Source organism: Bicyclus anynana, chromosome 9 (genome assembly GCF_947172395.1).
Source record: "Bicyclus anynana chromosome 9, ilBicAnyn1.1, whole genome shotgun sequence".
NCBI lineage: Eukaryota > Metazoa > Arthropoda > Insecta > Lepidoptera > Nymphalidae > Bicyclus > Bicyclus anynana.
Window position 1 is genome coordinate 11396444 of NC_069091.1, and position 14728 is coordinate 11411171.

At 36.7% G+C, this 14728-nt stretch overlaps 1 protein-coding gene across 5 annotated transcripts in view; it reads left to right on the forward strand.

The window, feature by feature from the left end:
• LOC112043925 (multidrug resistance-associated protein 1) overlaps positions 1-14728 on the forward strand; it is a 67548-nt gene that overhangs the window by 32448 nt on the left and 20372 nt on the right. For 2 of the 5 annotated variants that reach the window (XM_024079600.2, XM_024079598.2), the window contains exons 9-17: positions 5488-5637; positions 8866-8950; positions 9951-10148; positions 11278-11454; positions 12010-12143; positions 12385-12595; positions 13171-13287; positions 13848-13954; positions 14396-14539. In XM_024079600.2, the coding sequence (XP_023935368.1) occupies positions 5488-5637; positions 8866-8950; positions 9951-10148; positions 11278-11454; positions 12010-12143; positions 12385-12595; positions 13171-13287; positions 13848-13954; positions 14396-14539 (1323 nt within the window). Of the gene's footprint in view, positions 1-5487; positions 5638-7283; positions 7431-8865; positions 8951-9950; positions 10149-11277; positions 11455-12009; positions 12144-12384; positions 12596-13170; positions 13288-13847; positions 13955-14395; positions 14540-14728 lie in introns of all 5 variants that reach the window. The other 3 variants (XM_024079601.2, XM_024079599.2, XM_052883411.1) reach the window with 2 other exon arrangements.

Here is a 14728-nt window from a genome sequence, read left to right on the forward strand (position 1 = left end):
GGTGTATAATCAACACGTGTAAGACAAACTAGCGGATGACTGCCAATTCGTCCGCGTGAAACTCTACCCTACCCTACCCTATTCCTGCCCTACCCTACCTCTACCCTAGCCCTACCCTATAGATAGGGCTTGGTTATAACTTATAAGCTACCTCTCCACCAAATCTGTTCAGTCGTTCTCGAGTAAATAGTATAAACGACTTTCATTTCGGGACATCCTGTATTTAAGTTATTAATAGATATAACGCAAAAGGTAGACACCAATGGTACACCACCTGTACACCACCTGTTCTACCATTTGGAACTTTTTAAATGGGGTCATCTTTATGAAAGAAAAAATTTTAATAAAAAAAAATCAACCGACTTCCAACTCAAAAATTAACCTAAACTAAAAAGCAAAAAATAACATCTTACCTATGTGCTACCTTCTGATCAGTTTGAAGGCGGTGCCAAGCCAGTGATGTTTTAATTCAAGCCGTTTAAATTACACAATTTCTGTGGTTCTTTAAGAAACGGCTTTAATTAAAACATGACACTGAATTGGCACCGCCTTCAAACTGATCAGAAGGTAGCACATAGGTAAGATGTTATTTTTTGCTTTTTAGTTTAGGTTAATTTTTGAGTTGGAAGTCGGTTGATTTTTTTTTATTAAAATTTTTATTTTTTAATTTTTATTGTTAGCACACCTACTGAGTGTGAACTGACTGTCCTCCGTCTTCATCACCAGACCCCCTATGCAGTCACAATCCATATGGGTGGAAAGTTCTCATCAATATAAAATTTATCAAGTCCAAACACAAGATAGCTACTGTGAACCATCGAAGAGTTCCCTTAACTCTCCTTCATCTTCATCACCAGACCTCTAATACAGTCACAACCTATCCTGGTGGAAAGTTCTCATCAATACAAAATTATCAAGTCAAAACACAAGGTAGCTACTGTGAACCGTCGAGGAGTTCCCTTAACTATCCTTCGTCTTCATCACCAGACCCCTAATACAGTCACAACCCATCTAGGTGGAAAGTTCTCATTAATACAAATTTATCAAGTCCAAACACAAGGTAGCTACTGTGAACCGTCGAGGAGTTCTCTTCACTGTCCTTCGTCTTCATCATCAGACCCTTAATACAGTCACAACCCATCTAGGTGGAAAGTTCTCATCAATACAAATAAATTAAGCCCAAACAAAAGGTACCTGCTGTAAATCGTTGACGAGTTCCATCGTCTGTGTATCGGCTCCATCATCAGACCAACTCCAGACCTTCATAAAATTGTAGTGGTTTAAAATACCTTATGGAAACACTAACAAACGCACTAGCCGTATCTACGATTTTCGAAAGTTCCCCTCGATTTCTCCAGGATGCCATCATCAGATCCTGACATTAAAAAAATGGGACCACCCTGGAATTAAACCCTTCAAAACAAAAAAAGAATTTTCAAAATCGGTCCACAAATGACGGAATTATCGCTGGACATACATAAAAAAAAAAAAAAAAAAAAAAAAAAAAAACATACATACAGCCGAACGTAGAACCTCCTCCTTTTTGGAAGTCGGTTAAAAAATAATTACACCCTGTAATTGTAAATTAATATGTATACATATTGTACCCACGTTTATAAATAAATTTTAATGGTAATATTATTCAAGAATATATTTTTTTAATCTGTAATAGCTAAATTCTTAAATCTTTCAAAACAAGCATGGCCGTTTGCTTTCGTTAGTTTTGATAAGTCAATCTTGGTTGTGTTTGTGTTGACAACTACTGGTTTGGAAGGCACAAATTACTAAGGCGGAATCTTATCGCCTTCAAGCTTTATAAATAAAAAATAAATAAACCCAAGACAAAGAAGCACTGGATGTGTTTTGTTTTTGCCTATTTATAAATAAAAACTGAAAATTAATTTATTTTTAACACAATGATTTATGTATTTTTCCCACGGTTTTGCCCTTGTAATTTTACTTATATAATTGTATTGTGTTGATAAGGAAGCAAACTGGGAGCAAGTTTAAGTTTTACTATGGGTTATGTTTAGGTTCCAACGTCACGCTGATAAAGAAAAACTGTAAACTTAAGACGCGAGATATCGTTATAAACGCAATTGTTATTACTTACAAATTAAAATTGGAAATTCTGTGAAACCCCAACCAGTCATGAATATATTTTTTAAATTTTTTACAAATTAGCCCTTGACTACAATTTCACCTGATGGTAAGCGATGATGCAATCTAAGATGGAAGCGGACTAACATGTTAGGAGGAGGATAAATATCCACACTCCTTTCGGTTTCTACACGACATCGTAGGGGAACGCTAAATCGCTTGGCGGTAGGTCTTTGCTGGTAGGGTGCTAGCCACGGCCGAAGCCTGCCACCCGCCAGACCTGGAACAATTAAGAAAACCTCAATCGGCCCAGGACCTCCGATTTGTAAATCCACCGCGCACACCACTGCGCCACGGAGGCCGTCAAATATAATATTTTCTATAACAGTATAACATACAATGTTTTACTGCGGAACCCGAAAAAGTACATACATCTTATAAATGATTTCGTGTTCCGTGTTACATGGTAAACAGGAAAATTAAACAATGTAAGCTGATTTCTTTCAGATATTATAGTAATTTTACAATATCAGTAGATACCTTTACAGAAACAGTCTTAAAAGGTTATAAATTATTAGTTTAACAGACTTACGTTATCAAGAATCTTCACATAGAAACTGTTATTTTACATTATTATTATTTACATCTAGATTATGATGTACTCGTGTGTGTTATTGTGAATCTCTCAAGTAGCACATTCAACTGGAGTCGTTGTCTAGGTGAAGAAATCTCTATAATATAATATGTTTATGTGATCACTAGCCTGATAACTGAGAATAGGTACGTTAATAAAATATAGCCTATGATACTCGTTTTCGACACACGACACAATTTCGCTGGCTTTCTAGTGGTAAAAGAATTTTCAAAAGCTGTTCAGTATATCCAGAGATCAGAATACCAATATTGGTATATATTTATTTTATGTATATCTGTCTCTGTAGCCAAGGGGCATGTAGATTCTCTTTCTACGATCTTAGCGATCGCTTCGAAAACTAGAAAAATGTATGGGAATGACAGATCCGATCGACAACTTGATCACGTGACCTGTCGATAGCAAATGTCGATTCCATACATTTTAGAATTTTCGAAGCGTTTGCAGGCACTGTATAGTTGAAGTGGCTACTTGCGGATCATGTACCAAGTCAAGTAGGTCTAACGTGCATCAACGATATATCTTTACGATATATCTTTTGACGGCCTCCGTGGCGCAGTGTTATGCGCGGTGGATTTACAAGACGGAGGTCCTGGGTTCGATCCCCAGCTGGGCAGATTGAGATTTTCTTAATTTGTCCAGGTCTGGCTGGTAGGAGGCTTCGGCCGTGGCTAGTTACCACCGGCAAAGATGTACCGCCAAGCGATTTAGCGTTCCGGTACGATGCCGTGTAGAAACCGAAAGGGGTGTGGATTTTCATCCTCCTAACAAGTTACCCCGCTTCCATCTTAGACTGCATCATCACTTACCATCTGGTGAGATTGTAGTCAAGGGCTAACTTGTAAAAAATAAAAAAATAAAAAATCCAGTGAAGAGACAGACATATTGTCCATCAATAGCGGCTGCATCAAAAATATTGCTCTTTCCTTTATTCCATCACAACGTTCAATCTCGTGGCACGCATCCTAGGGTTACTGTATCGGACAAAAAATATGTTATCAATTTGATGTTTGCTACTAGAACGTTCACTGTATCAGCCTTGAGCTGAGAAGTTGCGGACATCGGAGAACATTATACGCCGTCGGTCGTTATCACTGACATCTGTGGAAATCGAGTAAAATCCAACTGAGAGATGGTTAAATAATGGCGTGTTGCCTTCTAACAGTAAAGTTAACAATTTTATAGATCAAGCTTTAAAAACAAGACTAATTTAAATTCCTACCTTAATTTACAATTCAGCTATTGATGTTGAATCCAACAGTTGGTATTTAATCCTGTATAATTTATCTGTATGTTTTTAAATACTCGCACGATGTGTTTTTTTGTATGACTTTACTTTGAGGGTTAACAGTAAATTTATGCAAAAATTTTTAAAAAAGTTATTAATATACAAATAATAAAGTTCACAATTTTAAAGATCAAGCGAAGATCATTCGAAAATATAGATTAGTTTACAAGATTATTTCTTTATTTATATTTACTCTTAGACTAGACATGAAAACGAAACTCAATTTCGAGTTCTTTCCTTATTTCGTTAAAATCACCAGTTTGTATCATTCTGTAAAGTTACAGCGATGAGACATCGCTCATTTCTATGGCAACTTGATGACTTTTCATTTTTGGCATTCCATAGAAGTTAAGTTCAAATTCTAATAAAACTTCTTATAGACGAATATTACATCGACGAGTATAAAATAGCGGAATCACAGCACAGATAGTTTTATCAACATGTCTAATTTAAATTCCTACCTTAATTTATAATTCATCTATTGATGTTGCTTGTTGTCAGCCAACAGTTGGTATTAAATCCTGTATAATTTACTGTGTATGTTTGTATGTACGATGTTTGACAAAAGATCAAATTTAATTTCCAACAATTCCTCCAACAACCCATTGTGAAGACTTCATTCAATAACTTGTACATAAAGGACGGCGTTCTCAATGAGCGTACTAGTAACTAGATCGATTTTTAAGCCATTTCAAAAAAAGCAGATTTTTTTATTCTGATGTTTTTTTTAACCTTACGATGCCTTGTCGATACAGCACGGTTTTTAAACTACTAATAACTAGTGTAGTTGTAGTTAGTACAACGTAGCGCAGAACCAAGTTGTTTTACAAAAAACCAAAAAACTAAGTCGTTAGCAAGTTGAATCAATCGCATTAAAGAAATTTTTAGACAATAAAACACTGGCATTTGACCTCGAGACTTCATTAATTGTTAGCCCGTTGGGCCAACAACTAATAACTATCTACGAGGCAGTTAATCTACTAATTTAAATTTGTCGCCATGCTATTCGTTTCTTTATCAAGGTGAACACAGTTTTGTGCATTTGAAATTATCATTAAAGATTTTGTTGTAATTTTCGAGGTGGTTGACCGCTTTGGAGATATTCTAATAGCCGGTTTTGTAAGATTTGGTCATCCAGCCGCGCTGTTTGACCTCGTCACTTTATTGGCATAAATTAAAACTAAGAGCCCTTTAACGTGCCCAAAATTACACAATACACGTTTGCGTAAGCTAACCTTTTTGTTGCCTAAGTATCTTATTCTCTAATATTTTAAATCGAAATTATGTTATATATTAGAGGTCTTTAAAAGTACAAACTATTTTTAGTCTTTAGTAGTATAAAAAAATCTTTATCGAGAAAGTTATTTGCGTTCACTTGCGCCATCATGTATTTGTATTTAAGAATTGGTATCTAATATAATGTTAAATCCAAATTTTTCTGTTTAAGGTGACCTTCTTAACTTTCTTCACGTATGTGATTTCTGACCCCGAGAACAATATACTGAAACCCGATACTATATTTGTATCGATGTCCCTGTTTTACGTTATGCATTTGCCTTTAGGCCTGCTCCCCATCATCGTGGTGTCGATAATCGAGGTAGAGCCTCCAACGTACACGCACCTTTATTGATAAGAGGCTTTGGTTCCTTCTGGTATGAGCGTATACTAACAACCACTCATTATATTTTTAATAAACCGTAGAGTATTGCGATGTATCGAATTCGTACATAAATTATGCTCAATGCTTTTGGGACTCTGGCAGAGTTCTTGCTTTTTATCAGGTACGAAACTGACCCTTCAATTTCTTTATTTTTTGCATGTTATTCTGAGGTATATTATTTATATACTCGAGTTTAGTGACCAGTGCCCGGTAGATATTTGAATTTATATGACATTTTGTTATACATGCCCTCTTGTTTTCGATATTCTAAGGATATTTGGCAGATATCGTTTCTAAGCGATAATCATCTTTTGTGTTATAAATAAATAATATTATGTTAAATGTAAACCAAAAACCCAAATTCTTTAAATTTAATACAATAATGTATGCGTGTAGAATAGAAAATACTGGATGGAAATATAAAAATACCACAATGGCATTTTAATATTTCAAGTCGATACAACGTAAACATAATAAAAATAGTGTATTTTTGTATCTTAAGAACACAATAGAATCATTTAATACACTAACCAAGAAGAAGGCACCCATTCGTGGTACTTTCATGATAGATGTTATAACTGCTGCTGAATTTTAAAATATTTTATCGTATTTTTTTTTTTAATTTCATACGGTTAGAAGTTTTATTCGCGTCTGATAGTCATTAACCAATACCCTGTCTTACTATATCTGAGGTCTTACTCGTCGGTCATTTGCTGCACGTCAGTAGAGTTTCGTGACATAAATTTATAGCTGACGCCGTGCGGTTTCACCCGCGTGGTTCCTGTTCCCGGGGATAATATAGCCTACAACCGTCCTCGATTAATGGGCTATCTAACACTGAAAGAATTTTTCAAATCGGACCAGTAGTTCCTGAGATTAGGGCGTTCAAGCAAATAAACAAACAAACTCTTCAGCTTTATAATATTAGTATAGATTAATTTGGCACATTAGTCACATCAAAAACCTGTAAGTACCCATAACTTTGCCATTCTGTAAAAACCATATATTGAATTAGGTACTGCTAAAGCCCCAAAACATTAAACCTTTGAACTTTAAACCTTTACAAATGACCAAATATTTAAAGAGTTTTGACTATCAGACGTTTTCCAATGACATTTGTACCGCTATTGCCATTTACGAAGTCATAACAGTTACGTTAATGTTATCACCAATATGTCGTAAGGCCTAATGTGGTACTCTGTTTAAGTTGACATAAATTACTCATCTATGTTAATGAGTAGTCGGTGTAACTTAATTATGTTCTACTGTTAAGGTAGCATTCCGATCTTGGCAATATCGACGCGCGACCGCGACCTGCGACCGCGACCGGGTCGCACGACCCACTGCTTGGTGTGAATTTATGTGGAGCACTAAACAAAAGTGGTCGCGCGACGCGGTCTCGGGCTTTCTTTAGTGCTCCATATAAATTCATATTAAGCAGTGGGTCGCGCGATCGCAGGTCGCGGTCGCCAAGAACGGATGGCTACCTTTAGTTCCCATTTTTAAAATGTAGCAGCAGTTTAATAGTATTTTATTAACGCATATCAATTCACTTATTACACTTTATTTCGGAATGGTCGTAGGTGTCACTGATGTCATTTGGGTGCTTTGTATTGGTGAATGATCACGAAGTGCTGGACTCTAAACGCGCCTTCGTAGCGTTGTCTCTTTTCAACATACTACGTTTCCCACTATCTATGCTGCCTAACGTTATATCGAATGTAGTACAAGTAAGTTCCAGTTAGAATAATGCATTAAGGAATGGCGAACCAATTGCGTTATCACTTGTATGTTTGCGTTATGCGTTCTACCAATTGTAAGACTTTAGCTTCGGGCAGGCGCGGTCTATGATTGGTAGATCCAAACGTTAAGACAAGCGTTGACGCATTGGTGTGGCATCGCTTTTAAAAAGTAGGGTTGTAACGAATGCTTAAATGATATCGGGTATTTTAGATGTCTACATGTTTTGAATGTGGCATGATTGTGTGATATGTATTTTACTGGTTATAAATTAACATTGAATTAATGTGTATAATAACTGTTTTGTTTGAGATTTTGTCATTACCTAAACGTTGTGTTAGTGAGTTATTAAAAGATCACAGGATGTTGGCGTTATTATTTAAATAAGGGTTCCTTGTGGACTACGGAACCCTAAAAAGTAACGCAAAAAAAACCTTGAAATGTCTGAGTGAAACTCCAGTAAAGCGTTCGAACTTACTCGTACCATTAACATTTTTTCCAGTTACATAGCTCATATTAAATCAACAAAGGAGGATAACAATTAATTTCATGTACATCCGAAGCGACGTTATGCTGTTGAGTTAATAAAATTATACTAATTTATTTCCAGAAACTACTAATACTTGAAGAGGTTTTTTTTTTTTAATTAATAAAGCTACAGTTTATTACTAGGTAGCATCTGCTATATTGACACAACATGCCTAATAAGAAACTGCCGCCTTAAGTCAATGAACAAACGCATCAGTCAACTACCATTCATTTTTGGAAATTGTTAATATTGTGTGCTTCTGGACGTACAAAGTACTTGATTTTTTTTTATTTAATAATTTCGACTCTGCGGCGTCGCTTCGGGTGCGACGATCGTCCCGGTACTGGTAAAATGACATTTTGTAAATTGCACTCGTGGTATGATGATTTAACTCATTCGTTACAACCCTACTAAAATACATCATAATTTTCATCATTTTTATCATTCATCATTGAAATTAATGTGCATGTCTGGTGAATGTATTGCAGCATTGCATCTTAATAGTGTAAGGTAAAATGCCACTTAATAAAGATTGCAGATATATCATAAAAAACGTAGAAATTTAATTTAAAATAAAATTAATGTAATCGTTACAAGCTTTTTAATATTGAACCGTTAGACGGGCCGGAAGTAAGTCGCAATAGTCACGCATGAGGAGCAAATGTTCATAAATTAAGGTTGAGTGTAGTAAATTTTAATAAAAATATTTGTTAACCTATAAAAATTAACTTCACATACATGAAATGAATAATTATTTATATTTTAATTCTATATTTTGCCTTTACATTTAATATTTGATTTTGTTCAAAAGTTTTATTTTCTAAGTGGCATTGTATCTTATCACATAAAAAATTCACAGGTTAACTCAGTAATATAGTGCAGTATTTACTTTTTAGACAGCTGTGGGTATTAAAAGGTTAAACAAATTCATGAATTGTGAGGAACTAGATGTGGAATCTGTTGAACACGACCCCAAAGAACGTGAGTATTTGTTTGTTTTTGATTAATAGCAAAACGATTTGATATTTTGTTTTGAATTTTTGTATGTACATATTTATTATTTAGCTATTGCCTAAAGGTTAATTCCCACCGGCCAATGTAACGTCGTACACCTTCGTATAAAAGTATGTTTCTTAAAGAAAAAAGAACATTTTTGATCACTCTTCTTGATCAAAAAGTTTGCCGGTGTACCAAAACAGCGAAGTAACATTTGAAGCTGTATTATTTTTTTGTTGCCAACAACAAACAAACAAACCAAATGAGTCCTCAAAAAATGTCGTAAAACTCAGGCTGTATGGTCAACGATCATTGCTTGTCTTTCTATTATAAAGTAATGATTTTATTATTGAAGTAGAATTATCAAGATTTTTTACATATAAGTAAATTGCCGGGTGGTTAGGGTAGGCCAGGGCCGGGGATGGGCATTCCCTTTTAGCAAAAAGAAATGGCACACGCTATTGTCGATTAGCAGCTGCGAAACTAGTACAAAAATCTAGTATTGCGATGATCAAGCCACTGCCTATTCAGTATTGGGCATAACTCTGAATCTACTGATATTCGGAAATCACGTGTCATTTAAATTGTATTCCTCACGCCAGACTCGTTTAAAATTAAAATTAGATATCTGTCTGCTCTGTAATATATTCTGAAATAGATAAACGACTAAACTCACATTGGAACATATCCCGCTAGTTTCAAAGTCATCCGAAGTCCGAATCACCAGACGGTTAAACTAAATTAGCTTATCTATTTTATTATTAATCTACCAAAACCTTGCTGGTTCACTAACGTAGTTCCCATAGTATTCCCGTGGGAATACGGGAGTAAATATAGCCTGAGGTAGCTTTATATTGGTGAAAGAATTTTTCAAATCAGTTCGGTAGTTTTGAGTTTCATTTGTTACATATAAATCATTCCTCTTTATAATATTAGTATAGGTAGAACACCTGCGTTATTTTTAATTTAAATTGTCTGTCACCAGCGAATCCTTTGGTGATTGAGAACGGTCACTTCTCGTGGGGTGACGACGAATCTCAACCCACTCTGAAGAATATCAACGTGCGAATACCCCGGGGTAGCCTCGTGGCCGTGGTTGGGGCGGTGGGTTCAGGCAAGAGCTCGCTGCTCTCCGCATTTCTGGGCGAAATGAACAAAGTCTCCGGACGGGTTAACACTACAGGTAAATTGTCATAATCAACCTATTCGAATACTGGCTGGCTACTTTACTTGGGGCGACGAGTCTCAACCCACCCTGAAGAATATCAACATGCGTGTACCCCTGGGTAGCCTTGTGGTGGCAAGAGTTTTTTTCGTCCAACTGGGCAAAATTAACAAAATCTCCAGTCGTGTAATGTTTCAGGTAAACATTGCATTTATTTCTAAAAAGTTGGGCAAGCACACAGGAGGACGCTAAGTGTGGTCATCAGACTCAGAGAGCTGATCTGAATTGCCCGCAAATCATCATCATCACTTCGCGGTGGGTTCACCCACGCTGTAGCTCATCAATTTGCGTATACCCTGCGGCAGCCTTGTGGCCGCGCTAGGAGCGTTGACTCGGGCAAGAGCCTTCTCCGTATGCTGGGCGAACATAACAAAATAACAAGTTTTTGTTTAACTGATATACTACCGGCTACCGCTATGCTAATTTCTGTCGTCAAGCATCATTGCTTATAACATTGATATTATCTTGCCTTTAGGGCGTACAAGGTCTTATTTTATCATCATTTGATAAAAAAAGTTTCCTATATTCTTCTAAAAGAACCAAGTTATGTCGATGTCAATAAATCCATTAATCCGCAGAGTTCTTGGGGTTATCTTTATTATAGCAATTAATGCAATATTAACAGAAATTATAGAATAACATTGCTATAAATTGTTACTAATCGTATCTACTATGAATTATTTATTTATTTTGCTCTTTGCTACAAAAACCCGTTGACGGAGAATGTTGATGCAATGAAAACACAGTAAACTCAACATCTTCAGAGGTTGCTCCAGTTTCGGATTTACATAGAGTATGTTTGGCAGGGTGGGTGGCGTTGCCGATTTGATTCCTCAAATCCTCATGGAGAAATGCGTCTATTATTCCTATCTAATTGTTGTATTTTTAACAACTGCTCAAAGTTTTAAATCAACCCAGACAGGCTTACATTTTCACGTTATACATCTGTGCACATGTTTATTGGTTTGAATAATAAATTAATCAAATATTGGTTTTATCATAGTTTGGCCCTAAAATGTCTTGATGCCTTGAATGTCTCTTAAACACAAGTTTGCGGAATACTTATCTAGATTTCTATAACGTTCAGGTACTGTGGCATACGTGCCGCAACAGGCGTGGATCCAGAACGCGACGCTGCAAGACAACATAATTTTCGGCAAGCCGTTGGAAAAAAGCAAGTACAACAATGTGATCACTGTGTGCGCGCTCAAGCCGGACTTTGACGTGCTGCCCGGTGGGGACCAAACTGAGATTGGGGAGAAAGGTATAGAAAAAACTTAGTGTTCTTATGAGTAACACAATATTTTCAACCGCTCCATATATCCTTTTAATTCGTCGCATCAACATGTACCTACTATGGCATTGCGTTGAAACAATATTGTTCCCCCGATCGCACAGATAGAAATGCTCTCTTGGCATCATATCCAACCTGTACAGCGTCTTCAAAAGGTCACTGGTTTTTACGTCACCCGGATCACAAGTAAACACCCCATAATCTCAACATCGCTAGCCAAGGTTTCAGTCTCATAGCGCTTAGAGACTTTACATACCCGTACATATTCCTAGACCTCCTACTCAACTCTACCTGAGTTTCGGTCGCTCACCCAGAGATGACGATACACAATCTCAAAACAGCGCTACTAGGTCTGATATCGTCTCTATTCATTTTGGCATTAACACTCAATAAAGCCTCGCAGTTAAGATGTTGGGTTCTATCCGAGTGATCAACGGTTTGATTCTCACTCATACGATTGTTTGGTTGTTACCACTTGTTTAGTTATTTATTGCTAGTACCCTTTTGTTTTAATTTTCATTACAGGTATTAATTTGTCGGGTGGTCAAAAGCAACGAGTGTCTCTTGCCCGCGCCGTCTATTTTGATGCGGATAATTACTATCTTGACGACCCGCTCAGTGCTGTGGACTCGCATGTGGGGAAGCACATATTTGATAAGGTATGTCACTTTTTCTGCTTCTATTGTAACGTCAACTAAATATATATTTTTTAAAATTCATTGAAGTGTAAAAAACTTAATATTTTCCCTTTAGCTAAAGGTAAAACACGCGTTTGGATGAAACACACGTCATACCTCATATGTCATTGAATCTTTAGTGTTTTTATGAATAACCATGAGAAGTCTGTGTATATAGAATAAGCATCGAAGTATGAAAAGCCAAATTAAATTTTCTCTTCAGGTAATCGGCCCAAGCGGCTTACTGAAAGACAAAACACGCGTTTGGGTAACACACAACGTATCATACCTCGCGCAAACCGATCACATACTGGTATTGCGGGACGGAGAAGTTTCAGAAGCGGGAACATATCAACAACTTCTGGAGAAGAAGGGTGCCTTTGCAGAGTTCCTTTTACATCATTTGAGTGATGCTGAACGGACTTCTCCAGAAGGTACAAAACAAAGACTATATTATTTCGTTAATTCGTCTTTTTACGCGACTGTCAAAGTTGATCAGTAGTAGTTTTTCAACCTTATGTACAAGCTTATTATACTTTTTGATTCGCTCCTCAGCGGAGCTCAACATATTCAGACATCATGACCACCTTATTTGTGGGAGTGACATATGGCGCTCTGTTTTCTGGGTTCCCTATTTGTTTATGCAGTCGAGATATACATTATTGCAAAGGCCAACTTGCTCTAACTGGGTTTGATATACTAAGATAAGGTGCAACTGATAAAAATATCGTATATCAGGTGTAAGTGATAATGGCCAAGGTTAACCGCCCTATGAATCACAGTGTGAATAAGTTAATCACCTATAATGACCTATTTATTATCGACCTCATAAATAATTTTGGCCAAATGGGTTTATTTATCAACTTTAAAACTTTACATTTTGTAGAATTGGACAACTAAAACCTGCTCTCTAGAATCTTAATTCCAAGCTCTTTTAACCTTAATCTTATTTAAATATTGTACGCTAAATGTTTATAAACTTTATTGAAATAATTTAAATGTTTTATAGAATTGGATGAAATAAAACAAGACTTGGAAAGCAAACTCGGATCAGAATTCCAAAACAAACTACAGAGAGCTCGCTCGTTATCTGAAAGCGCATCCGAGTCGGAACAACCAGCAGCAGGTAAATTTTAAAATTTTATCTTGAGAAACGCACTAAATTTAACTTTTTTCTGCTTGGGGAGGTAAAACTTCTGTGGGTTGCACGGCCTACCCGACTTGCACGGTCGAAAATAACCTTCCCTTCATCATCAGGTGCCCTGTTCAAACTGAAGCTTGGCGATCAGATGGAGAGAAGCTTTCCGAACCTGCCCTTCCTCTTTTGACATGGAACTGCTTTTGATTACTTTGTACTAACTTTCCTTGTCCTCACCTGGTCCTTTTGGTTGAAGTCAGCAGATCAACCAGTCAGTCGTCAGACTCATAGAGAATAACTGACTTACTTATTGACTTATCTGAACATGTATTTTAGTATTGCAACGTTGTATCATTGACAATTATTCGAATATCACTAATTGTCGCACACACACAAACATTGCGTTATACATAATTATACATTACCACAACACGTGTATATGTATACACTACACTTGTAAACTTTAGTCCGCTTTTGGGTACATCATAATATTTTTTCGTGTCAATGACAACGTCAGTTTTTTTAAGAAGATATTATTTTATTTGAAGGTGACAGAAGCGGCTCTGTTAAAAGACGCACTCCGGATGCTGCATCTCCTAATGACATTAAAGAGAAAAACAAGCTTATCGATGCTGAAAAAATGGAGACTGGGAGTGTAAGTAGATTTTTTTGTCTTGTAATTAGTTTCAATGTTTAAAATCTGGAGAGCCATGTTCTGAGTCTGCTATTACTTCATCTATATTTTATATTTTCATAAACATGACAAATATCTATAAAACACATACACATACAAACAAAACATATACAAAAGAATGGTGTCAGAGCTTAAATGAGGAACCAGCGATGTAGCAATACTGTGTTCTAGTCAAAAGGGTTGCTGGTATAATTTTAGGCTCATGAGACCTTTACCATTACAGACCATAACACCTTTGTCTCAGCTTAACGGGCAGCATATTTTAGAACATGTTGCTTGCATACCAGCAAAGTGTTCCGATAGGCGATGCTTTTTCGCCTAACATCAGGGATCATCAACCTGTTCCGCCAATTATAGCTTTTCCGTCAAAAGAAATTCATTATTTTATTTGTATTTCCACAGGTTAAGTGGAGCGTTTACAAGCATTACCTGACGTCGGTGGGTGTGGCTGCTTCTGCTATCACGATACTGATGAACCTGGTGCTGCAGCTGTTCCAGGTCGGCTCCAACTACTGGCTGGCGAAGTGGTCTAACGATGACACCATGGTAATTATATTTTTTTTGTTAGTTAGGTACCGGCAAAGATGTACCGCCAAGCGATTTAGCGTTCCGGTACGATGCCGTGTAGAAACCGAAAGGGATGTGGATTTTCATCCTCCTCCAAACAAGTTAGCCCGCTTCCATCTAAGACTGCATCATCACTTACCATCAGGTGAGATTGTTGTCAAGGGCTAA